The sequence below is a fragment of the Lagopus muta genome, chromosome 18 (genome assembly GCF_023343835.1).
Source record: "Lagopus muta isolate bLagMut1 chromosome 18, bLagMut1 primary, whole genome shotgun sequence".
In the NCBI taxonomy this organism is placed as follows: domain Eukaryota; kingdom Metazoa; phylum Chordata; class Aves; order Galliformes; family Phasianidae; genus Lagopus; species Lagopus muta.
Window position 1 is genome coordinate 5,408,965 of NC_064450.1, and position 26,221 is coordinate 5,435,185.

Consider the following 26,221-nt stretch of genomic DNA (forward strand, 5'->3'; position numbering starts at 1 on the left):
GACCAGTGCTGCTTCAGACCCCGGGATCTTTAGGCTCCTTGTAATTTATTGCCAGGAAAACACCAGGAGGTGGCACGTCGGGTGGGGGGTTCTTTTTAGTTTAGCTTTTGGTTGTTTTTGCTTTAATGAGTATAACTTTTCCACTGCTCTTTTTTTTGTTTGTTTGGTTTTTTTTTGGCAGGTCAGTATTTTATTATTATTTTATTTATTGTCACTTTTCAGCCTGCTGTGGTCTCCGCTCTACGAGCACCGCCCTGCCCTGGGGGTACGGAAATGAGGGGGGGGGGGGGGGGGGGGAGGAGGGCGGAGCGGGGCGGCCGAAGGCTGCGGGAGGGATCGGAGCTTCTGCACTCCACGCTGAGCGAGGGGGGCACAGGGCTGAAGGGAACGGGGAGGTGAAACCGCCTCCCCGCGAGGAGCTCCTGCACACCAGGGCAATGAGCGCGGCGCTCCGGGCTCTGCTGCGAGGCGGCTGAGGATGGGGATGGAGATGAGGATGGGGATAGGAATAGGAATAGCGATAGGAATGGAGATGAGGATGGAAATGGGAATGGGAATAGGAAGAAGGATGGGGATGGGAATAGGAAGAAGGATGGGGATAGAGATAGGGATGGGAATGGAGATGGAGCTGTGCCAGACCCGGGGCCCTCAGGTGCTTCGGCTCAGCACGACCCGCGCCCCACACGTGCTGGATCCGAGCACGGACTGCCTGCGGAGGGCGCTGCGCGGCCGCAGACGAGCACCGGCCCCATCCTTCCATCTCAGCCGCGGCGGCGGGGCGGGGGGCGAGGCAGCCCCGAGACGGGCATTGCCCACGCCCAGCCTTCGCCGTCGAGGGGCCGCCGTCGGGGCGGAGAGGCAGCGCCCGGTTACGGGGCGGCGTCCGGGTTCGTCGGGCCGTGCCCCGGGGCTCCTCCGGCCGCGCCCCCGCCCCCCGCGGATCGTCCCCACCCCCTTCGCACCGCCCCGGCCCGGGGCCCCGCTGCGCCCGTGTGAAAGGGTCCCCCCCGCTGGGCCGGGGGAGAAAGGCGCCATTGTGCGAACCTTTCTCCCGCTCCTACTTGACACTCATTTTCCGCGCAAAGATGCTGACAGCTCTGATAATAAGGGGGTCTGCGCCTTTCACCCAGCGGAGCAGAAAAAGGAGGTTAATGAGGACACAGCTTTAAAAAAGAAAAAAAAAAAATAAAGAAAAAAAACAAAACCAAAAAAAAAACAAAACCAACTCTCGCTTCCCCCCCAGCTGCGCGGCCGGGGGAGATTTGAATACAAAGGCCGGGCTCAGTCCGGACACGGCCCCGCATCGCACCGCCCGCATCCCGCGCCGTCGGAGGGCCGATCCGTGCCCGTCGCAGCCGTCCGGCTCTCCCCGCACCCGGCCCTGCTCTGCGGGAACGGTGCGGGCTCGGACCCCGCTGCCCGCTCGAAGCCTTCGTGCCCAGCACGGCCGCACCCGGCCACGCACATCACCGCCCGCCCCGTCGGAGCCCCGCAGCTCCGTTGCCCCCCCACGGCTCCCTCCTCTGCTCACCTCCGGCCACAAACGGGAGAAAGACACGTTTCTATTTACAAAGTATATATTTAAACTCACATAAAAAGCAGGTCTCATACGGACATTCACGGCTGGCAGAAGACACGTAAGTTAAGCTTCACTTTTCTGAGACTGAGATTTAGCCAAATCTTTGTTTGTTTGTTTTTATACAAGTCTTAGATTTAAATAATTCACGCACACACACCCCCACGCACACGCTCAGTATATACGTCGCTATATACATACACACATATACACCCACATGTACGGCTTGCTCTATATACGTGTTACACGGGGCTGCGGGAGGCAGAGCCCTGCCCCGGCATTTCGCACATTTCTCAGCCTTCAGCACCTCTGCAGGTGGAGGGAGGGAGGCTCCGTCCATCCTCAATCCCAGCCCGCAGCTGCTGAGCCCCAGCACCGATCCCAGCACACAAACCGAGGGAAAAAATCTCCATTTTACAAAATATGCCTTGGAACGAAACAAAACAAAGAAACAAACGACGACGACAACAAAAAATAAAAGAAGTCACAGACACGGCTCCCTTTGTACAGTCAATACAGCATCCTCTCGCTACGTCATCTGACAAAGGCAACGGTCCCAAAAATGGAAGGGCAGAGGGGCACGGCCACGCAGAGTGTGGCTCTCCCATTGGGCTGAAGGGAGGCTCCTCGCCGAGCCCCATCTCCCCACTGGGCCCCATGTGCTTTCAGCTTCTGTGCAGCCCCCAGACCAGGAAGCGTTGAAGAGCTTCCTCGGGCCAATAGGAAAGGATGGAAAAGGCCAATCTTCCCCCAACCCCGGGCCCTCGGGGGCTGCCGGACAGATTTGTGCTTTCGAACGGCCAGAGATGCTCAAATCAATGCGCGAGGACACGAGGACACCTGCTCTACATCAACTAAAAAGAAAAATACAACAGAACGGCCCCCCCGACATCCCCAAACCTGGGTTCAGCTGCAATGGAGTTTAGAGGAAAGCAAACGGAGGGGGCAACGGGAGCAGAGGGGAGAACTGCTCCCCAGTCAGAGGCACCCAGCCCCACTGCCACGGCACTGCGGGGCTGCGCAGCCCTCGGGAGCCACGAGAGATGGGCAGGGAAATGCAAACACTGAAAGCCACCCCGAGTCAGCAGGAGCTGCTCCACACAGGAAGATTCAGCCCCTTGGCTATTGTTTAACCAGCAGAAGAGAAGGGAAATATTTATTGTCTCTGAATGCATCAAGGTGGCTCTGGGATTTGTCAGGGATGTGGATATTACAAAACGTTGCACCGGGCGCCTTCCGACTGCCTGAAGTGAAACGTGATGGGGAAAGGGGGGGAAAAAAAACCCACAACAATCCGCTTTCTATAGCAGCATAAAGCATCTAAATATGGGCAGCCATACGGTACCCTCCCAAACCTCTCTGGCATTTCAGGAATGTAAACAGAGTTGTTGGCTTTTTTTTTTGTTTTGTTTTTTTTTTGGAAGCGGGTGGGGGAAAAAGAATCAAGCGACCAGACAAAATGAAAACAGATTCTCAGCTCAGTTCTGTCTCCCACAACTGCTGTGACAATTCTATTAAAGTGCATTGCAGTATCTCCCCTCTCAGGAACCTCACACGCAAACCTCCTCTTCCTTCGCAAGGAAAGGTAATTCAAGTTAATGCTCCACTAGAACGGTTTCAGGCTCTTTATGGACTTCTGCTTTTCCCCGCCCCGATGTTGCAGCCACTATTTGTTTTTAAATCTGGAAACGCCCCCCTCCCCAGCAATACTGTCAATTCAAGTGCCAACTTCAGCCGTCAAGGGCAACAGTTCTGGATACAGCACACTTGATTGTACAAGCAACACCTTAATATCACAATCAAGAAATCCGGGGCATCTGACCCCGAGGGGGGGAGCAACGCGTCCCCCATCACCATCCATAGCATCATATGGAAAATAATAGTTAAAAAAAAATAATAATTAAAAAAAAAAAAATCAACATAATTTGCTATGAACATCGTTATGTACAGCGGCTCCTGCAACAGATGCGTGAACTCCGTTGGTTCTCAGTTTTATTGTCCTTTCTAAGAGCAACTGAGCAGTCACTGTTGTCTCCATTTAAATAAAACAACTCAGAGTTGAAATATATATATAGATATATATATAAGCATTTTCTTCTTAAATAACATATTTACATCTAATAGAAAATATAACTCTAGAGATAATCTTTCCAACGAAATGTGAGACGTGGAGGAAAAAATAAAAACCAAACAAACAAAAAAAAGAAGAATGAGGGAATGAATTTAGGACAGTTTCTAAATCCTCTCCAGGAAATTAACAAAAAAAAAAAAAACAAAAATCAAAATCAAAAGAAGAAAAGGAAAAAAAGCCCACCAAGCTCTGACCAAGCTTTTGTCTGGATCTAGCCCGAAGAAAAGCCCCAGCACCACCACCAGCGGGAACTCATCGCTTCTCCTTAAAGAATCCTTGGTCCGTGCTGCTCTCCTTAATGGTGACGGTCAAAAAGTTAGAGGTCACATCGGTGACCACCACCTTCTCCAGGTTGCTGAGCGAGGGGCTCCACGACTCCTCCTCGGGATCCCCCAGGATCCGGGCCACCGGGATGCGGGCGATGAGGGAGGGCCGCCCTGCAGGGCCCCCGCCATCACGGAACAGCCCCCCCCCGGGGCCGGGCCCCATGGCTCCGTGCAGCAATTTGGGGTCCAGCCCGCCCGGCCCTTTGGGGTCCAGCAGGTCGGAGCGGTGTTTGGCCACACGTGGTGCATAGGGGTCGGCGGTGCCCAGCTTGCTGCCCACCTCCAGGCGGTTGGGGCCGGGCACGGCGCCGCTGAGGTCGGGCTCTGGTCGGCGTGCCAGCTGGATGACGCTGTGTCCCGAGGAGAACTTGGCGGCGCCCGCCGCCTCCTCCATCTTCCTGGCCTTGAGGTAATCCCCCACTTTGTCCCCCGGCTCCCCCAGTTTCCTCTTGGAGGCGTCCAGACTCTCCGCCAGGTCCTTATACAGCTCCTTCCTGGGTTTCGGGCCCCGTTTTTTAGGTGTCTCCCCGGGTTTCTCCTCCACCCGGAGGACGCGGTCCCGCACGCCGTCCGCTTTGGGCACGCTGCTGCTGCCGCTGCCCTGCGGGGTCAGGGCCATATTCCTGAGTCCTTCCCGTGCACGGGACGTGGAGCCCAACTCCTGCGGGGATCGCCCGGGGTACGGCACCCGGATCCCCCTGGATGAATCGCTGCGGAACTCATAGGTTTTGGCTTTGGCCTTCGCCTGGGCCTGCAAAGAAGACCAACAGCCATGAGTTCATCGCCCCGACGCCCAACCGCAGCCCACGGCATGCAGCCACCCCACACAGAACATCCCACAGAGGGACCGGGGGCAGTCGGCTCCCCATTCCCTGCAGTGCTCCCACCTCACCTTTAGCAGGAAGGTTTTGGGCTTGGGGCCGCGCTTTTTAGGCCCGAATAGCTCCATTTCTCGCTCCCTAGAGGTGTCAAAAGAACCAAAGCTTCAATTCAGCATAGCTACAAGACAGCCACATATTTACAAGCGTAATGGCTACGGCTACAAAAGGCCTTGTACCTCTCCTCGAAGGCCGCGAGCAGCCGGGCATCCAGGATGTTCTCCTCGGGTTCCCAAGTGCTGTACCTGGGGGGGGGGGGGGAAGGTGGGAGGGAGGGGCACAATGAGAAGGAAAGGCATCAGAAACGAGCAATGGCAAGAAAGGAAGAACGAAAGAAAAAGGAAAAAAAAAGGAAAAAAAAGAAAAAAAGAAAAAAAAAAAAAAAGCGGCACAGAGAAAGGGATCCAACTTTCCTTCCTGCTACAATGGGAACTAACAGCTACAAGGAGCCATCTCCCCAGCAGCCCCTAGGCTGCAAAATTGTGCAAACAGCAGACTTACTTCTGAGACCAGCCCTTCCATTTTACGAGATATTCCATGCGCCCCTGCAGATGCAAAGAGAGGGGAAATAAATAAATAAATGAATAAACGTGCACGGAGGGAACCCACGATAAATGCTTGCAACAAAGCTACACACGCAACCGCACGCGTGCAACCGACACACGCCTGCACCCCAACCCGCGTGTCAAAAACATGCGAGGGGGAGGGAGAGGGACCGGGGCGGGTGGGGGGGGGAAGGATGGGAGCGGAAGGGGGATGGGGGGGGAGGAGGGGGAACGCAACAACAGGAGAAAAAAAAAAAAAAGGTAGAAAAAAAATGCGCGTGCAGCAGCCCCGCAGCCCGCAGCCTGCGGCGGGGAGGCCGGCGCACAACGCCCGGCACGCAGCAGCGCGGCACGCACGCCCCGCACAGCCCCGTGCATGCGGATGGGAGGAGGAAGGGCCGCCCCCAGCCGCAGCCGGGGCCGCCGGAGCCGCCGCTGCAGCGCCGCTCGGCCGGGGGAGGGCGCGGAGAGGGCGGCGCGGCCTGGAGAGGGGCTGCGGGGCGGCGCGGGGGCGGCGGGGCGGCGGCGGCGGGGGGGGGTGGGGGCACCTACTTTGCGGATGCGGCGCTTGAGCAGGGCCTCGGCCGCGAAGACGCGCTCCCCGACGGCCGAGAGCTCCATGTTTACGCGGCCGCTCGCAGCACACAGGCAGCCGCCAGCGCAGCCCAGACCATAATACTCCGCCCGCTGACGTCAGCGCCGCGGCCCCCCCCTTCCTCCCTCCTCCTCCTCCTCCTCCTCCTCTTCTCCTCCTCCTCCTCCTCCCCTCCGGGCCCCCCCCGCACTTGTTGCTGGCGGAGCCGGGTGGAATATTCCGCCCTCGCCGCATTGGCCCGGGCCCGGTGCCCGCCCCCGAAAGCCGCGCCGCCCCCCGACGTGAGCCGCGTCCCGATGAGTTCGGGGCGGGGCGGCAGCGGGGTGGGGTGCGGGGGGGGGGGACGTTGACCCCCCCGCGTCCGCCCCGCCCGCTCCGACAGTGCCCCCCCCCCCCAGGGCGCAGCACAAAGGAACCGCCGCCACCGGGACGGGATGGGGCGGAGCGAGGCGGGGCGGTCCGGCCCCTTCGAGCGCACCTGAACGGGGCGAACCCGAGGGGGCGGCCGGGCAGCTCGTAGGCCCCCCCTCAACCCCACCTCCCCGTGTGACAAAGAAAATGGGATTTTTTTTTTGTTAACGAAGCGCTCGCGGATTGCGTAAAAATCACCTCATTACGGCCGCGCTGCCGAGGCAGCCAGGGGCCGGCAGAGTTCATCATCATAAAAAGCCATTGAGGGAAACAAATGGCCGCGCCGGGCCGTGCCAGCCGCGCAGCTGTTTCTGGTTAAGTTTAAATACTTTCCAACAGTTTGGGTAGTAAAAATAAAGTAGACCTCAACAGCCCATAATACGAGTTTCTGGTTTCCTCACTCCGGCAGCCCGCGGCTGCGTTCCCTGCTCAATCGTGGGGCATCGCGGGGGTGGGAGGGGTCCCAGTGCCACCGAGGCGGCCCCGGAGGGGATCCGGCCCTCCGAGTCTTTGGGCCGGGTGGCACCGTGGGTCCCCTCCCCGAGGGCCCCACCGGAGAGCGGGACGGCGAGCCCCAGGGCACGGTCTTGCCTGCGGCGGGCGGGGAGAACCGGAGGGAGCGCAGCCAGGGAGAGCCGCGATGTCCCCAGGAACCGTCGGGGGAAGCTCCGGGGATGCCCGGGGGAGCTTCTGCCGCGTCCCGCCGAGAGAAACAATTCCCGACCCGGGATCGGCAGCTCAGCCCCGCGCTCCCCAACGCCACTCGCGAGTGCGCTGCTGCTGCCGTTGCGTCCACGCGGGGCGACGCTTCGCACGGTTCTGCCCCGACCCCCGCGGGCTGCACGCTGAGGAGCAGAGAGGCTCGCTGGGGCCGCTTTCACGCGTGGATGTCCCCCGTGTTGGATGCAATCTCCAACGAGCCGGCTGCCAGTCAAAGAGATTGTGGCTTCTTTCAGATCCGGGAGCGGTGGAGCTCCGGTGCTGTTTCCATCCCGGGGACCGTTTTCTTCCGATGTTCCCGCTTGCCACAGCGGAGCTCTGCCGGCTCCCAACGGTCCCGTCCGGCCGGACTTCGACCTCCCACGGGTGTCATGCGGACAACGGTTCCTCTGCTACAGGAGGAGCTCGCGTGGGGGCTCCGGGCTTGCTCAGACAATGCCGGGTGATGAAGACACGCGGCCCCACGGGGAGCTCGCGGCATCCGAGTGCAGGAACACGGGACTGCCGCTCGCTGCGGGGCCGAGCGCTGGGCAGCTCGGAGGAAAAGCCGTGCAAGAGCCCCTCCACGTCCCGTCCCGCAGCGCGGATGCCACCGGGGGCAGCGTGGGAGGCGCTAGGGGGGGATCCGGCGGGACAGGTGCAGGGGATGAGATCCCGCTGCCGAACGGAGGGGAGGTTCCTGTCCCACGGCCCCACGCCATTGGGGATCCCCGCGGCACACGGGATTTGCACGGAGCCCCCGGGAGGAACCGACGCGAAGGGAGGTGGACGGGAGGGGACGGCGCAACCCCCGCGCCCGCCCCGGTTCCCGGCAAGCGGCATCCCGGGGAGATTTTCGTTAATATCGAATTAATCGTTGTTAATTAAGGCAGAGCGGCGGAGCGGGTCGTTAACCAGAGTGGACGCAAGCGGCCCGGATGCTGTGTCTCGAAGATGCTGCACAGGGGAATGGCCCGCGAGGAGCGAGCGCTAAACCTGGCTTGGGGGTGTTGGGGGAGGGACTGATCCCGGGCCGCCGCTGCCGGTAACGCTGCGCTCTGCTGCTCGGGGCTTCGGGGCAGAACCCGCGGAGGGGCCGTGATCGGTGGCCTCGGGGATGCCGCAGCCATGGAACGGCGTGTGGGTCCCGCAACTTCGCTGCCGGTGTACCCGCTGCCAGAGGAAAGCGCCGTCTCAAGGGTGCCTGAGGGGATGCGGAGAGCTCGCTTCAGCAGCAGGGTCCCACGAGGGACCCATGCGAGCACAGGGTCGCTGAATCCCTGAGTGCTGTGCGGGGGGCAGAGGGAAGGCGAGATACAAACGAGAACGGCGCGGAGAAGGCAGCGGGAAGCAATCGCCGCTAAGACGGGGCCCGACCCGAATCCCCGAAGCCGTGGGCTCGCCGGGAGAGGGGCTGCGGGGTCTCGAGGGGTCTCGGCCAGGAAAGAGGGGGGAACGGAACCGCGGGATGAGTGCGCGGCGGGTGGGATCATCTCCGGCTCTCCCGGGCAGTTCCTCCTCCAGCCGGAGGGGGCCCGGGACCCATTGCCCGGTGGGTGCAGGATCCGTGGTGCGTGCTCGGGCACCGGGATCAGCAACGGAGCCGGGAACAGGATGCCCTCAGCATTCCCGAGGTCAACCGCAAAAGTTCCCGAGGCGTAATTCGGACTCCCGGTCCAGTGGGGTCCCCGGCTCGCGCCCCATCCGTCCCCGCCGGCCCCTTCGCGTCCCTGGCTCTGCCCCGAAGTGGTGACGTCAGAGCTCCCTCGAGGATCGCTCCGGGCCCGCGAGGGCGTCTGCTGCAGCACAGGCAAATGTGGACCCGGTTTCCCCCCATTTGACCCCAAATCTGCTCTTCAGTTGCCCGTTCTCCTCTCGTCCCGCTCGAACTCTTGTGATGAGCGTTCAGGGTCTCAGCGAGATGCCCCAGGGCGTCGTGTCCAGCTCCCCCCTCGTTTCTCGCTGTGCGGGGGCTCCCACGGCTACGAGCATTGCAACGAAAGTGGGGGGCTGAGACCCTTCCTGGGGCCGCCCGTGAGGGCGCCGGGATGAGCACGAGTATCGAAGCCGGCTGAGCCCGAGACGGAGAGGATCTGGCTCCAACCCAGCCGCGGGCGCAGCGCATCACCGCGCCGCAGTTCTGCTTTTCCCTGCGGCTTCCCGAGAGTTCTCGGCTCCGCCCCCGGTTCCCGCTCCCGGGACGGTGAGCACCCAGCCCAGGGCCAGGTTCGGCCCCATTCCCCGGGCTGCTGAGTCTGCCGGTGCCAATGGCAGACCCGGTTCTGTTGAGGTCGCTCTGCTCCGTGTCCCATTCTCCTGGGCGTCCTGAGAACGGCCCTGGGGCTGAGAACCCGCGGGGAAACCGAGGGCAGATCAACTCTCTCCCTTCGCAGAGCTCGGGCGGCTGCAGGTGTCCGCACGGTTACTGTGGTCGGGTCTGCCCCTGCGCCTCGGGAGACGAATCTCGCAGCCCCCCCCCCTGAGACGCGGTATTGCCGGACATGGGAGAACCCCGCTCCGGAGCTCCCAGCAAGTGCGGAGCCACCGGCCCCTTGGTGCCTCCCTTTGGAGCTGCTGCTCCCGGCGCTCGGCTCTGAGCAGCCGCCCGATGTCCGGTTCGGCTCCGAGCTCTGCCGGTTCGCTCCCACCCCGGGGCCGGGCAGGAAAACGATTCCCTCCTCCCGCGGCTGAGTGGAGTCGCGCCGAGCGGCGGGGCAGGTTGCCGACCCCCGGGCTGCTGCGGGGCTGGCTCGGTGCTGCGGGCGGGGCACCGGGGTCCCGCGGCGCTGCCGGACTCCAGAGATCCGCCCCGGGAGCGGGAGAAGCACGGACGCTGAAACGGAGCCGTTACTTTCCCGAGCGCTTCGAGGCGAAGCGAGGAGGCAGCGCTCGGGACAAAGCGGCAGTGCCACTACAACCTCCGTCTCCCCATCCCGGCCCCGCGGGGAGAAGGCACGGGCTGGAGCGGCCGTCCCAGGACAGAGCGGGAGGGCGGGCCCGGAGAGCGGACCAATAATCGGAGCTGCGTTTAACGCGGGATCGCTGCAGGAGGGGCTGCGCCGGCAGCTTTTCACACCTCTGCCCCCGGGCACGGTTCTGCCAGGCTCCGGACATCCCCGGGGCCGCAGCGATGCGTTGGCCGGGCCGAGCGAATCGCCGGTGGGGAGATTTCGGCAAGCGCCCGGCAGCGGTGTCCCCAAGACGGTCCCCAAGACGAAGACTGTCATCGCGGAGCAACTTCTTGCCGCTCTGAAGCCCAGAAATCTCCCTGAAAAGAAATGATCGCGTCGACTGATTTGACATCGAATCCTGCCCCCAAGGCACAAGGGTCCAGGGCAGGCGGGGAGCAGCGCTCAGCACGGTCCCGGAGCCTTTCCCTTCTGTCTTCCACCCGCCCCTCCCGGTGCTCAGCGCTGCTCTTGCTCCGCCGGAGCTCGGGATGGAGCCGCCGCGTTGCACCTCGGTTCCCGTGGGACGCGTTCCACGGAGCTTCCACCCTGGGAGACCCCAGGGAGAGCCGCGGCCGGACCTCGCCGAGCATCGCAGCAGGGATGGGGGCAGAGCTGGGGACGCCCCTTCTCCCCGCGCCGCAGATCGTTATTCCCCGGTTACCGGGGCCGAACGGAGGAGCGGTCATCCCCGACGAGGAGCCGCCCCGCGTCCCGTCCAACTGGAACCTTCCCGGGGCAGCGGCGGTGATGAAGGACAGCGGCGGCCCCACAGCCCGGGGGGGACCAACCTGAGACCGAACCCCATCCGCCGCCTTCCGGCCCGGCCCGGAGCAGCCCCGGAGCTTGAGGAGACGGCGGACGGGGCTCGTCCTCGGGGGCTTCCGCACGGAACTGCGACGCTTCCCGGCGCGGCCCCGGCAGCGCGGTGAATTCCAGGTGTTTTCCATAGGTGGCACCGTCCTCCTGAAAATCGCGGCAGTGGCCGTGCAGCCCGCGGCGCTCCGGCCGCCCCCTGGGACTGAGACCCCCGCGAGCCCGAGCCCAGCAGCACGGTGCGGGCGGCCTCGGCTCGCAGAGCCCCGGGGAACCGCCCCCAAAGTGTCCTCGCTGCCTCCCACCCGGCCGTGCCCCGAGCACCACCCGGCCCTACTCTGGTTGCCGACGGAGGAGACCGAGCGGGGGGTCCAGGCGGGCACAGCCCGAGCCCCGTCCCGCCGGCAGTGCAGGGTCACCGCCCCGCGGATTCGCAGCGGACCGCTCGTGGGGCTGAAGCCGCTCCCGGGGGTGGGGCGGAGGGGCGGGGGGCTCGTTATCGCCCAGCTCCGGGCTGCGAACACTTTGCACAAAAGCTCTTTTGTTTCCGGGCTTTCTGAATTTGCTGATTATTTGCAGGAGCATAAATAGGAGTTGTTTGCAAAGGCCAGGAGGCAGGAACCGAGCGGAGCTCCGTGGCGGGCGGGGAAATCTGAAGATCTCAAGAGAGCCCCCCGGGCCCCCGGCCGACCGCCCCCGGCCCAGGACGAGGCTGCAGCTCTCGGCTTCGGCCGCAGCGGCCGCGGCTGCCCCCCGATCCCCACTTCTGAGGGCAGAGGTCCTCGCTGAGCGTTGGAGCGGAGAGTAGCCGGGGAAGGGATCGTGAGGGGAGAGGGGGGATGCGGCTGCATCGGGGCCGTGTCACCTCCGTGCCCCACGGCCGCGCGTGGGAAGGTGGGAATCCCGTGGCCGAGGAGGGGAGGCAGCTCGTAGAGCGGCTTGCAGCGCCCTCGTCCCCGTCCCGTCCCCGTCCCCCGCCGCATCGCAAGCCGAGCGCGGCCCCGCGTTTAACAAAAGCAATTAGAGGTGAGGCCCATTTGCATCTCGCTCCGCGGCCGCTGCTCGGCGGCTGCACCGGGGCTGGGGGCGGCCACTCGGTCCTGCAAGACCCGCCCCCCGGCCCGCCCCCCGCCCAAGGTAGGCGCTGTATTTAGGTTCATGCCCTTATATGGCGATGAGCTCGGCGCCCCGCGGACGGCGCGCACCATATAAGGCAGCGGTGCCCGAGCCCGGGGTGAGCTGGTGAGCGCTCATTGGTCCTGCCGTATCGCAGCAACCGCGCTCTCACGAGTGGAACGGGCCGGCCGCCCCCCCGCGTTCTCCCCCTCGCCCGTGGGGCCGGGACCCGCCGCGAGCCGCCCCCCTTCTCCCCCAACCCGCCGCCCGCTGCCCCCCGGCGGGAGCCCACCGGCCGCGCCCTCAGCCCCGCGCTGCCCCTCCAGTGCCGGACCCCGGCGGGCAGCACCGCCCCGACGCCTCCGTGAGCGTCACGAGTGGGAACTGTAGCTCCGAGCTCCGGTGGCACCGACGGTGCTCGGCGGGAGGGCGCCGTGAGATGAGGCGGGACTCCCCGCACACCGGGGCCTCGGGCGCGAGTAGGGAAGCCGCTCTCGGAGACCGAGACCTGGGGCACCACGAAGGACACGGGGTGGCTTTTCCTTGTCCCTGCTCAGGACAGCCCCGCGGAGGGCGGGTGCCGAGGTCCCCGAGTCCTCCGCACGGCGCTCCCGGTGACCGCGCGCAGCCCGGGCCCCGCCACACGTCCCTCGTGTCCGGCTCTGCTCGGTGCCGGCAGCGGCCCCGACTCGCGCGGCCGTTTCCCCGTGGGGGGAGCATTGCGGAGCAGCAGCCGCGTTTTGGGGACGTCCCCCTCGACACGCGCGATAACCGCCCCGCGATGCCGGGGGGAGCGAACCCCCGTCGGTAGGAGGCGGTGGCTCCGTTCCCACGCGCGTCCGCTGCCGCCCCGCGGGCAGATGATGGAGAACGGCCGGGGCAGCGGGCGGGGGGCGGCTGCTCGGCGCGGGGTCGCGGGGCCGACTTTTCGTTGCGGCATCTCCGCAGACTCGCGACGCCGCGTCCGCGCTCCCGCCACGGTTTTTATATTATTTATTTCATTTTATTTCTTTTCAACGGAGCGTTGAACGGCCGCAGCCGGGTAGCGGGAGGGAGCGGTGCGCCTTCGGCCCTCCGGCGTGCGAGAGCTGCCCCCCGCCCCGGCCGGCACGTGCTTCCCGTGCCCCCGCCCCGCCGCAGGTGAGGCTCGGGCGGGAGGCTCCGTACGGACTCCCGGCTCCGCTCCGGCCGTCCCGAGGGCTCCTGACCGCCCCCTCGCCGCCTACCGCGGGCACCGGGGGGCGCGGCCGCCGTGGAGGGCCGTGCCGCCGCTTTCTCGCCGTCCCCCCCCCCCCCCGGCAGGATTCAGCGGGCTCCGCCGAGCAGCCATTTTCTGCAGCTGCGGCTGCACCGGAGCCCAGCCGAGCGGCGCGGGCGAGCAGCGGCACATCCCGGGGGGTGCCCGCGCCTCGCTGCCGGTTCCGGAACGGGCGCCCCGAGCTCCGCCGGGTGCTGCCGGAGCCGGGCGGGCTGCGCCGCGGGGCTGGCCGTGACAATCCCACCCTTTCCCCGCCATTTTGTTACCGTGCTGGCGTTTTCCCAAAGCAGACACAGAGAGGGAGCCTTGGGAACGGGACCCCGTTGTGCCGGGGCGGGCGCTGCCCCCAGCCCGGTCCCGGCTCCCACCTCCCCGCGGCCCCCCATCCGTGCGGCCACGTCCCGGGACGCCCGGCGGCTCCGAGTTCCTTCCCACCGGGATCCCCGCTCCCTTCGGCGCTCTGTGCACACAGCGGTCGCGGGTCGCGGCTGTCGGAACCACGCGAGACACGGTCACGCCCGGCCGGCACCGGCTCCTGGGCCGCTGTCCCCAGGCGAGGCACCCGGAGCGGGGCCATCCCTCCCCTCCCGGTGCCCCGGGATCTCAGAGCTACTCGCTTCTCTCCGCCCACCCCACGAGCAGCGAAGTGACCCGACGACGCTGCTGACCGTCCCGTCGGGCAACAGCCGGAGGGGCCGCCCCGGGATCCGGGCACAGCACCCGTCGGCTCTGTCCCTTTCCGGCCCGACCGGCCCCTGCTCCCGACCCCGCTCGGGCAGCCCGTTGGGATGGTGCAGGACAGCACTTGGCTCACACGAGGCGGGGCGGCCGGCGGGGTTCAGGTCCCACTGGCCGCGGGGCGGGGCGCGGCCGGATCGAGATTTTTGGTGTCGGGACGCGGCACCGGGATTCGGGACTGGGCGGTCAGCACGAGCTGCCCCGACGGGACGGTCCGGTCCGGTCCGGGCCGCTCCTTGCCCCCGCGCGGGGGTCACTGAACGCCGGTTGCAGACAATCCCAATCGGCACGGGCACAGCGGGGCGGGACGTGTCCCCCTCCCCACGGCTGTGCTCCCGGTTGGGGACGGCTCGGTGACCCACGCGCGGCGGCGGCAGGGGAAGGTGTTCGGAGCATCGGGGCCGAACAGCGCCCGGTCTACGCTCCCGGAGCTGAGAGGCGGCGGCGGGATAAGAAGGGCGAGGGGAAGGAGGGGGCTCCTGCAGCGCTGCAATGCAGCGCTGCGTCGAGAGCTGAGCCCGCGGCCCGGAGCGCTCCACCGCTGCTGCAATGCAGGTGTGAGCGCCGCGCCCGGCGGCCGGGCCGAACCGGGCCACGCAGTCCAAGCGCCGCCGGGCCGCCCCCCTTTTGCCCCGCCCCGCGCCTCGGCCCTCCCCTGCTTTCTCGCCCCCGTTTCGTTTTTCTCCCGCTCCTGTCGAGTCTGCGGGACGTGTCCTCCAGCGGTGGGACACCGGCAGCCGCCGTCCCCACGTCCCTCCGTTCGCCCTGTGCCCGTCGAGGTGGGGGCTCATCTGAACCGACCGGGCGGTCCGCAGTCGGCACTGATCGCACTGAGCCCCCCAGCTTCTCGCCGTGGCTCCCCCCGACGCCGCGACCACCGCGCAGCGCTCGGTATCGCGGCTGGGGCAGAGCCCCTGGCTCATCTCTGACCCGCTCCGGTGTTTCCTCGAGGGGACATCCCTCGCATTTCCATCTTCTCTGTACAAGGGGGGCTTCATCCCGGCCCCGCTCACCCCTACCCGCAACCCCTCTCCCCCCCCCCCCTCCTCAAACAGCGCTGCCTCTATCCCGTCTTTCTCTACCGTTCCTCGGCCCCACGGCGGGGTTCGACGCGGGAACATGCAGCGCCCGGGAAAGAGCAGCCCCGCACCCGGAGCTGCGGACACAGCGGTCGAGCAACGCGAGACCCCCTGGGAGGAAGGATCAATGTGATAAAATCAGAGGTGCTGCAGCGCAGCCCCATGGGGACGGGACGGATCACGGGAGAGCCTCAGACCCGGGAGGGGCGAGGAGGGCATTTTCAGGACAGCGGAGCCGCTGTGGTCCCCCCCCCCTCCCCCCGGCTGTGACACAGGCTGTGCTTTCCCGTCCCTGCCTTTCTGAATCCTGCCAGTGACAGCCAGCCTGTGGCTGAATGGTAGAGATCCCACAGAGATGCCACGCAGCGCACATTTTTGCCTTCCCACCTGGATTTTTTTTTCTTTTTTTTTTTTCTTTTTTTTTTCTTTTTTTTAATCCTGCCGCTGGCTTTCATTCACTGCTAAAATGGCACCGCGCTCCTGTCCCTGCTGCTGCTGATACGGACTTCAGCCGCTGGGTCCTGGCGTGTCCTCATTTACCGGATGAAAGCTCAGCCGAGACACGGCGTTTCCTCCCCGTGCGGAGAACTCCAAGCTGTTCTCAACGTCCCGGCCCCCCCTCCCCCCCCCCCCCCCCGGACACCCCCGGCCCTCTTCCCCGCTCCCCTCCAACATCTCAGCGTTCAGATGCCAGAGGCTGAAAGCGAAACGCGAAAGCAGACTCGGCAGTGCCACGCACCGAGGCGATCCGTCAGCCTGCTCTGCCTTCAATTCCCCTGCAAACACGGGAATCCCCGCGGATCCCGGCACCGCTCTCTCCGCCCTCACGCAGCACCGTGTGCCCGCACAGCACCGGCAGCCGGGAGGTTCGGGTCCAGCAGCCCCTGAGGTCCAGCAGTCCCGAACCGGCCCCCCCCGCCCCCGTGCACCGGGTGCAGCCGCAGCGTTCCTCCCTCCCCTCCCCTTCACCCCCCCCCCCCCGGCTCGGAGCCCGGAGTCCCTTCGGCTGCTTTTATTGACGGCCTCCCCCAACTTCGTGCGGTGCCATTTGTGTGTGCAGCTGATGCTGCGTCACGCAGCGAATTCTTCACCGAAGGGAAATGAAGGCGCAGGCGGGAAAGGTAAAATCGCCTTTTTCAGGACAAGAAAAAAAAAAAAAGTTAAGTGTGTCAGTCCGAAACCAGAGCTGCCAATGCCACAGCCGAGACTTATTTGTCACACGCTCAGGCGAGAGACAGAAGAAATTCCTGTGATAATGCTTGTCTCTGCTCAGCCGTTGCTGCCGCACCACAAATTGCTGCTTGCAGCACAAACTATGGAAATGCGATACATTAGATTAGATGCCTTCTTGTTGGGTCTCAACGCGCCGCGTTTGCTAAGAGTTATTTCTGAGTCCTGAGAGTTAAAGAACCTTCAAGAAATAGAGCATCAAACGCTCTGAAAGTGGGTCTGCTTCTGGTGCTGGAGGTACTAAAAGGAAAAACAACGGGAGAGCAGAGAGTGGGGAGAGAGGGAAGAATTTCTCAAAGCAAAGCAGGACGCCCGGGGCAGGATCTTCGCACCTCGGGTTAAAAATGGCTCAGGGTCAGGTTGAGCCCTTAAACTCGAGATAAGGCATCACTCCGGCCGCCAGGCAGCGAGATCGAGGGCACCTCTGGTGTCTGGCCAGCGACACCGCCGTTGTCCCGTGATGAATCTCCATGTTTGATCTGTCGTCGGTGACTTCATGCGACAGAAGGAAACAAACAGAGGAGGACGATGTCACGGCCGGACCCAGCGGACAGAGGGCAGAGCTATAAAATCTGTTCCTGATGTTGAAATGACAGCCTGGCTCTCAGCGTGCTGCAAATGGATGGGTGCACTCAGGGACAACGCTTCGCCCTGTGTTTTTTCAAGCCGTGTGGAACTGCTAGCATATGTGAAAATCAACATTTACTAACACATGCCAATTGACGTTTATTTTGTGCTTTCAGGTGCCTTCTCGGCTCCATGATGCCCAGCAAAGCTTCCCTCTCCAAAGGTCACCTTTGACGATCAAAAGAACCTGACACAAAATACAAATGGTTTCTTCCCTGCAGTCACCAAGTGAGCTCAGAACAGCTCGGAGGGCTCTAATTTGTGAAGTGCATCCCCCTCTACTGCATCACCCCCTGAAATCCCAGTGCCCTGACCTGCACAAGGGGCATCTGCAGGGTTCCTTAGGGCCACCAGCCCCAGCTGGGTCCCACCAGCAGCACCTGACAGAGAGAAATGCTGAGTCCTGCTTTCCACTCTGGCCTCTGTTGCTCACAGCTCTCTCACACCAGCTTTGTGGGCTGCAATTTTCCGCGTTCGGTTTCAGCCAAGAGGTGACTTCTGAAGTTTGAGTCATCCTGCTTCTCCCATCCTTGTCTTCTGTGAATGAAGGGAGGTCACTGCCCTGCTGTGCATCGGGAGGGAACAGAGCAATGGGGCTGCCTGGGGCCCAACCACTGCAGCTCCAGGACAGGTGCTCCTGCAGAAGAAGCTGAGAACCCAATGGCTCTCAGGAGAGCAGGAGATGCAGCCTCACCCCAACACAGGAATTTCTGCTCAGCGCAGTCTGTATGTCCAATATTAAATACACATTTGTTGCAGCTTCCACCAGCTCAGGCCCTCCATCACACTGCATTTCATAACCACAGTGACGGCTGTTTAATTCACTTCCTCTAGCTGTAGCATTTTTCTACCCCGGCTGATGCAGCACAACTTGCAACACCTCCCAGAGGTTTAGGCTGTCCCTTTCCCTCCCTTGAGCTGAGCACTGCTGACTCAGAAGCTGCAGCCCCTCTGGGGCTGTGGTGATGCTTCAAACCTCACAAGAATGGAGCTGCGGCTGCTCTCCCCCTTCCACCCTGGGATGCTCAGAGCTCAGAACATCCCAGGTTGGGAACTTGGCTCCCGCTGCCCCTTGCTGTCTGACAGAGACCTGGAGGAGTTGGCAGCTGGTGATGGAGCTTCCTTTCCTTCTCACCCCTTAAACAACGTGTGCCTGCGATCAGCAGGGCCAGTAAGGATGACACATGGCCAAGATTGCTGAAGTCACAGCTGTTGAAATGCAGGGAGCTCCCTACCAGGCTGCGCTGCCTCGCACAGCGTGCTTTATATGCCTGCTCGTCCCATATAAATAAATCTTCACGTTTGCAGTTTACTTGAAACTACATCAAGGTGACAGCTGAGCCGGCAGCTCCTGCTGAGCAGCAGTATCTGTACCACGAGGCTGCTCCTATGGGCAGCAGCACAGCCAGGACTATCCCTCCTCACCCTCTTCCCTGCTTACTGCCCCTCCACAGCCCCATTGGCACTCATGGACCCAAAGCAGTGCGGGTGGGAACCCAACACTGAGCCCCATTAGACCCAGCTTAATTGAGAGTGGACAATGGCAGCCAATGTGTGTAAGGCCATGCTGTGCTGGGGATGGAGGGCATGGAGAAAACGTGACCCCACAGCAGCAAAGCGACACCGTCAGCTCCCCACAGCACAGAGCAGAGTGGCAGAGGTTGAGAAAAACAAAAACTCCACAAAATGCATCAAATGACTGCCTGGAGGAGCCCCCCATGCACACAGGCATGCACCACCCTCACACCCCTTCTTTCCCCGTCTCTTTCTCTCTCATCCCAGTTTAGCGTTGAAAGTCTCCCAGTCCCTGTAAGGCTGTTTAGCATCCTCCCCTCAGCAGCACCTGCACTCTCTGGGCAGCACTGCTGGGCCTGCTGCATCCAGTACCAAAAGCACAGGGTCACAGAGCTGCAGCAATGGGGTGAGTGCAGGAAGGCAGGCACTGCTGCGAACACAGAGGGGAGAAGACAAAACCAGCTTTGGAGCACAAGCCTGCAGTCCCCTCCTCTCCCAGCACTGCAGTGATCTTATAGGGACGGATGCATCAGACCCTTTCAGAAGAGCTAAAAACACGAATACAAATTCTCCTTTGAAATCAGCAAATGTTTCTCTGGAATAAGTCCAAACCAAACAGAGGTTAACGCATTCCTGGGAAATACATTAAATGCAGCACACAGCCATCTCCCTAATGGACAGCAGCGATGCTCCATCTCGTCCTGGATCGCTTTGATAACCATTGAAGGCATAGCGGACCTCACATTAATTTTCTCAGTAACAGACATTTAGGTTTGATGCACTTAATACGGCATCAGAGCGGCATGAATAAGTAATTTATACCCTGGGCTCTTCGCCTCTCTCAGCCAATTGGCGCAGAACGAATGCAGAGCGTATCTTTTAAACCAACGGCGACTTATCACACCTTTCAGAGCACAGGAAGCTGCCGGCGCGGTGATAAACACCATCAAACTATTAAAGCAGGAGCTATCTGCCTCTGTGGTTTCCGGGAAATGGTGCCTCGAACCAACCACCCCCCTGCTGATGGTGTTTTCAGCGCTCGTAGGGCGGTGGGCAGCGGGGAGGGAAGCTGTGCAATCCGCTTTTCTCGGCGCAGCCAAGTGCAAACAGCGGTTGGCTGCAGAGCATCACACACCTGTGAGGTGGGGAAGGCGGTTCTGACCCCAGTGTGAGCTCAAGGTCCGGCCACGAGGCTGCAGCCCACGCACAGAAGTCAGGCAGTGGTGTTTGAGAGACACCTCAAGGGTCTCATCCACAGAGAGGTTCCCCATCTCACACAACATCTGCCCCAGCAGAGCCCGCCTGCCCGGCCCCGCTCCTGGACTGGCTCCTGCCGCTGTCTGTCGAGCTGCACTTCCTCTTTCATAAATCACATTTGGCATTCTGAGCATGCGTCTCCTCTTCCGTGCCATTTTTTGTTTTCAGATAACCATTAGCTTAATTAATCAAGGGAAGCGCATCGCTCCTGATTGCCGGCTCCGCTGGGATGGCAGCGCTCCCACCCAACACACTCCATACGGGGGCTCCCACCCCACAGAACCCAGCACCACACCATGCTGGTTGCAGCCCTCAACCGAGTCCAGCCAGCAGCAGGTGTTGATGAACCCAGGTCAGCTCTTCCCACTGCGACCGCGAGGTTTTGGGGTCTGCAGTCCTCTCCAAAGAAATGGGTGAAGGTGATGGAACACAACTGCATGAGTTTCCATTGGCTTTCAAGCATCAACAGAAGGAACAGATGAACCCAGGAGGTCAACGGAACAGCAGAGATCATAGAATCATAGAACAGCCTGGGTTGAAAAGGACCACAATGCTCATCCAGTTCCATCCCTGCTGTGTGCAGGGTCGCCAACCACCAGCCCGGGCTGCCCAGAGCCACATCCAGCCTGGCCTTGAATGCCTGCAGGGATGGGGCATCCACAGCCTCCATGGGCATGAAACCATCATTATGGCATCGGCTCCCAGAGGATGCTTCCACCGTAAGGGCACGCTGAAGAGCAGACCTGAGCAACACCACCACCACATCTCAACAGTGCCCACAATTTGAGATGGTTCCACATCCACATAGAACCTCCTCAGCCATCCGAGCTGGAGAAAACGGTACCTACACACAAAATCCTCAGAACTGAGAAAGGAACAGCTGCCAGGATGACATTTATGGTTACTGAGCAGAAGTTTATGTGGCCTGAAAGGCAGAAGCATGGAGCAGAGCATCCTGCAAGCAGAGCATTGCACACCTGCACAACAGCCAAGGGGCACTAACAGTGGAAGGGCACAGCCCCAGGAAGCTCCAGTGTGCCTGCCAGCTCCGCCTCATGCAAACCACACAGTTCTGCCTCTCACAGACTTGAAGCTTTCGTATACACGCATTATTACCAGCTAAGATCTCAGGAACTCAACCTCAAGCCAAAGCACCAGCTGAGCACAACTGAGCCCACAGCACTCCTGCAAGCACGTGGTTCCAAGAAGCCACCACCTCCAAAGACACGGGGACCCTCACCCCCAGGTTTTGGGGGAGGCCACTCGTATCCTGCAAGCACCTCAGCCCTGCTGTCACCCACAGCAATGCTCGGGACCCCCCAGCACAGCCCTGCTGTTTGTATGCAGTAACAAATGCACTCCAAATCCTGGTAGCTTTTATAAAGGTTTATAATCCTTTGCAATGATTGCATGATACATTTCTCCCCCGTGATGCAGCCCTGGGAGCAGCCGGGCTCTGCTGTCCGACCCAACCCGCCGCAGACATCAAATGCACTTTCAAACATCTCCATTTAATATTTACATTCAAGCAATTAATAACTGGAAGCTTATAGTTTAGACATTTCTAATAGCAGCAATTTCTATAATAGCTCGTTTAGCTTTAGATAACGATTTTTTTTCTTTTTTTTTTTGCACATAGAAACACCACATGTGTACAGTATCAAAAAATATATACCAGGGATGGTCCTGCGGGGCGTGGGGGGGGGGGGGGACGAGACTAACAAATGCCAAATGGTTAAAAAGGAGAACAGAAAATAGTCGTCTGATATAGTTTATAAGGTGATCTAGGGACTCCATAAATCTAGGCTTTATATTTCATTATATAAATACCTACAAATAAATATATTAGCACAGTCGGAGGGCGACCAGCCTTCAGCTCAAACAATACATTTCAATAACACCACGTACAAACGGGAGCAAGAATCACTTGACAAGTTAGCACTGTTAAAATATAATACTATAACTCTGAGTAACCGCCCGGCCCCACAGCGCCCAGGGCAGCCCCACAGCACCCGCAGTGGGAGCAGCAGCAGTGGGCACCGTGTGGGGCAGCGCAGGGCCCCACATCCCGCAGTGAGCGGGGCCGGAGATGCCACCCCACTTGGCTCTGGGGACGGGGCAGCAGCGGGGCTGCGCTCCCATGGGGAGCAGCCGCCTCACACCGTCACATACTCCTTGAAGGTGACGGTCAGGCAGTTCGCGGTCACGTCTGTGATAATTATATTCCCAAAGAAGGGCTTGAAATCCTGCAGGCCTTCGGCCTCCTCCTCCTCCTCCTCCTCCTCGGCCGTCTGCCTGGGTTGCTGCTGGGGCTCCACGGGCGGCTGCTCGGCCGGTACCGGCGGCTCCTCCGGCTTCACCTGCACCAGGGCCGCCTTGCCCTCCGCCCGTGGCTTGACGCAGCGCAAGTCTATGGGCTCGTCCAGGTCTGAGTCCAGCAGGATGACCTCGGGCTGGGCGGGCAGCTCCGGCCGCTCGGGGCCGAGGCAGGTGGGGGCACTGATGCTGCGCGATGTCAGGCGCTTCTTGCCCGGCTCACGGTCCCCGTGTGGCTCTGACAGGCAGCGCTTGCGTGCACTGGGGCTTGAGAGGTTCAGTCCCATGGAGGACGGGCTGTGCTCATGCCCGGGGCTCAGCGACCAGGGCACGAGGTCTGGCTTGGTGGTAAGCTGCAGCGGCTGCTCAGCCACGGGCAGGGGCAGCTCCTTGCTTGGAGAGGGCTTCCTGGGACCCTCCTGCGGCTCAGCAGCGGGCTGCCTGCTCTCGCCCTCCGCAGCGCTCAGGCCATTGCTGCCCACCGCCCTCTCCTCGCCTGGCTTCCTCCAGGCCTCCAGCTTCTCCTCCCCGCCCTTCTTAGCAGTCCTCTCCTCCGGCGCCCGCTTCCGGGGTGGCTCCCCAGACTTGATCTTCACCGCCTGCATGCCATTCTCCATGTACTTGCTCATGACGATCACGATGCGCCCGTTCTTGTTTTTGTTCTTGACGATCTTCATCTTGCTCCCAAGCCCATTGCTGGTGACCCTGTCGCGAGGGGGGGGCCCGGTGCCACTGGACAGGTTCTTCTCAGCCCCGTTCTTGCTCTCAGTAGCGAGGTTCTTGACTGGGCCCAGCAGGTTCTTGGCCGCACCGTGCACCCACTTATCCGGATGGGCACCCAGGGGGCTCTTGGTGTTGTCCAAGCAGGCCTGGCCCTGCGGCTCCTTGTTGCTGGGATGGTAGTGGGGCTCATACATCTTGGGGTCTGGCTGGTAGTGGTGGTGCTTCTTGCTGTTGAGCTGGTAGTAGTACTTGCCCTTGCTGTGGGACTGGTGCTTCACGCCGCTCTCCTTGCCGTTGGGCTGGTACTGGTGGTGCTTCTTGCTGTTGAGCTCATACTGGTGCTGCTGGCTCTTGCCGGAGGAGCCGAGGTCCAGCTTCGGCCGGGTGTCCACAGTGGGGTCCTGCAGCCCCGTCAGGATGTTGGAGCGGCGGGCGAAGGAGGGCAGCTGCAACACAAAGCCGAGGGCTGAGCCTGGCCGGGCCCCGCCGCAGGTGCCACCCCCGGCACGCTCAGTGCGCCGCGCAGCCCAACCCGCGCCCACTTCCAGGCCCCGCATTGCTCCAGATTAATGAAGCAATGAAAAGAAGAAAAGCCCCCTTCAATCAGCTGCCTGGGAACGGAGTCCAGCCGGGGCCAGCAGCCTGCTAATGCCACCCAGCTGCACAGTGCCCCGTGCCCGGGGGCTGCATCATGAGCTCGGCACTGGGGACGCATCCCCTGGGTGCTGCACGTAGATCTTTCGTATGATGCAACCCGTGGAAAGGAAAGCAGCCCCCCGGGACCCACTCCCCATCGCCTTTACCTGCACGACGAGCGGCTTCGGCTTGGGGCCCCGCTTGCGGTATCCCATCAGCTGTTCCTGCCGCTCCCTGCAGGAACACGGCATCACGGTGAGGCTGCAACCCCCCACACTGCACCCCCCGCCCTGCGGTGCCACGGTCCGGGTGTCGGAGGAGATGGGGGGGAGGTTTTGGGAGCGGGAATGGGCCGGAGCCGCAGGTACGGGGCTGCAGGAAGGGGTCCTGCAAGAGGGCTGGGGCGGGACGTGCCTGCAGGACGGCATCCCTGTCACCGCCTCCCCCCGCCGCGGCGAGGGGTGAAGTTTACAGTTTGCGCCAAAATACGACAGGAAATAAATGCATGGAAAGGAAAAAAAAAAAAAAAAAAAAAAAAAAAAAAGAAGAAGAAGAAAAAAAAAAAAAAAAAAAAAAAAGCAGTTGGAGCGCAGCAGCAGCACCGCCTCCTCCACTCGCAGGCATCGAATCCCCGCGCGGGCAGCAGCCGAGCGCGGCGTGGGGGGAGAACGGCTCGGGGATCGCGCACCGGAGGCGTCTCCCGGCCCCGCGCCCCGCACCCGCCCCGTCGGGGCCGCGCCCCCCGGGCCCGTCCCGCGCCCTCCACCCCCCGTCCGCCCTTGCGCGGCCCCCGGGCGGCGAACGGCCCCGTGACGCATCTACAATTGCACGGCCGGGCGCGGGGCCGGGCACCCGCAGCTCACCTGTTCTGGAAGGCGATCAGCAGCCGGGGGTCCAGGATGTTCTCCTCCGGCTCCCACGTGTTATACCTTGCGGAGGGGACGGGGGTAGCGGTCAGGAGGGGGCCGGGCGCGGTGTAGGGGTCGGGGCCGTTCTCGCCGGGTGCCCCGGGCCCGCTTCGCAGCTCGCGCCCGGGGATCGGTCCCGCGGGAGGGGGATGGGCGGAGGGGGGGGGTGAAGAAGGGAGGGGGGGTACGCCGGGGACAGGACTGTTTATTTAGCGCAGTTATTATTCCGGAGGAATTCTAAGCATGTCATGATGAAATTTTCCAAATCCCCTTTCCCGGACCCATTAAAGCGGCCCCGGCGCGGAGGAGGGACGCGGCCGCGGGGTCCGACGCGCGGGGCCCCCTCCCTTCCCCGCCTCCCCCCCCCCCCGGCTGTGTCACGCAGCCCCGAGCGCTCCGCGACCGCGCCGCCCGCTGCCACCCGGAGCGACCATCCCGATCCGACCCGCGGGGCCGCGCGGTTTTATTTTAGCCCTTATTTCCCCCCTTTCCACCCCCCCGCCCCCCCCGCTCGGTTCTGCAATATGGAGCCCGACTCCCGAGGAGGGAAAGGGGAAAGGAGCCATTTTCTGGTGCACATCAGCCGCCGCCTCCCGCCTCGCTCCGCTCCCGCCGCCGCCCGCCCGGGCCCCGCCGCCGCCTCCCGCCGCCCGCCCGAACCCCGCCGGGGCGCCCCGGGGCCGCTCTCCGCGCGTCCCCCGCCCGGTACTCACTTGGGCGACCATCCCCTCCATTTCACCAGGTACTCCACTCTGCCCTGCGGAGCGCGGGAGGCAAAGACACGGCGTTCAGCGGGACCCACCGCCCGCCCGCCCGCGGCCCCCCTCTCCGCCTCCCCGCCTCTTTCCCTCCGCACCTTTCGGATCCGCTTCTTCTCGATGCTCTCCACGGCGAAGACGTGCTCGCCCACCGCCGGCAGCTCCATGCTGCGCTCGGGAAGGGCCGAGCCGGGCGTCCGCGCTGCCCGCTGCGGCCGAGCGGGGCTCGGGCTCCGGCAGCTCCCGCCGCCGAACCGACAGACACTGCGCGGCGGCCGCGGCACCGCAACCCATGCAAATCCCGGAGCGAGACGTCAGGGAGGCGGTGCCTCCCGGGCCCGGCTGCCCGTCAACGGCGGGGCCGGGGGATTGGCGCAGCGCTGCCGGGGAGCGAGGCGGGGAGGGGGGGCGGGCGCGGGGCGGAGGGGGGGCACGCGCGAGCGGCCCGGCCCCCGCCCCACGCGTGACTCAGCACGGCCCCCGCGGGGAGGGCAGGTGCGCGGCCGGAGGAGCGGCGGGGCCGGAGGTGCGGGTGCGGAACCCGCCCCGAGGATGCGTGGGGATTGAGCCCCCCCCGGAAGGCTCCGCGTTGCCGTGGGCTGCCCCGCAGCGCCCGGGCCCGCCGCGTCTTCCTCCTCTGGTCCCGGCCCACGGCGGATAAATTGGCGTTGTGCTGGCGTTGGTCCTCCAGCCGGCGTTGCGGAGTGACCCCCGGTCCGGCGGCGCGTTCCCCCCGCCCGGTGCCGGAAGCCTCAACCGGCGGCGGCGTGCGGGGCTCCCGCTGTGCGCTGCGCGTTCTCGCCGCTCGCGTGAGCGGATGGAGAGCAGCGCGGGGCTCCGTCCACGCGAGGCGGTCGGGCCCACGTGTATCTGTGCCGCGGGGCGGGGATCCCGGCCCTTCTCTGCCCGGCGTGCGGTGGGAGCCGCTGCGGTGCGGTACTGGGACGTGACCTCCTCCGGGCAGGTGGAGCGGGACGGGCCGGGCGGTTGCGGGGTAAGGCTCCTCCGGGCGGCCCGGGGCCGTGATCCCTGCCTCCCTGTCCCGGGGTCTGTGCTCCGGATCCCGCTTCCTTGTGCCCGCTCTGCCCACGCAGATCCCGGTAACTTCAGAGGGGCCGAGCTCGAACGGAGCGGA

At 63.1% G+C, this 26,221-nt stretch overlaps 2 protein-coding genes across 3 annotated transcripts; both read right to left on the reverse strand.

Annotated features, from left to right (window-relative positions):
* Positions 1–3,606: 3,606 nt before the first annotated feature.
* Positions 3,607–6,139, reverse strand: CBX8 (chromobox 8). Of its 2 annotated transcripts, none has more exons than XM_048965309.1 (5): positions 6,009–6,139; positions 5,413–5,456; positions 5,091–5,156; positions 4,926–4,992; positions 3,607–4,784 (listed from the first exon to the last, which is right to left on the reverse strand). In XM_048965309.1, the coding sequence occupies exons 1-5, from the start codon at positions 6,075–6,077 to the stop codon at positions 3,960–3,962; spliced, it is 1,071 nt and encodes a 356-aa protein (XP_048821266.1). In that variant the 5' UTR covers positions 6,078–6,139; the 3' UTR covers positions 3,607–3,959. The 2 variants fall into 2 exon arrangements, with proteins under 2 accessions (XP_048821266.1, XP_048821265.1); XM_048965308.1 differs by having other exon boundaries at positions 4,926–5,016.
* A 15,244-nt stretch (positions 6,140–21,383) lies between these two features.
* Positions 21,384–25,417, reverse strand: CBX4 (chromobox 4). Its single transcript, XM_048965381.1, has 5 exons — positions 25,185–25,417; positions 25,042–25,085; positions 24,284–24,349; positions 23,588–23,654; positions 21,384–23,230 (listed from the first exon to the last, which is right to left on the reverse strand). Exons 1-5 carry the CDS (start codon positions 25,251–25,253, stop codon positions 21,902–21,904), a joined length of 1,575 nt encoding a protein of 524 aa, XP_048821338.1. The 5' UTR covers positions 25,254–25,417; the 3' UTR covers positions 21,384–21,901.
* Between the last annotated feature and the right edge of the window lie 804 nt (positions 25,418–26,221).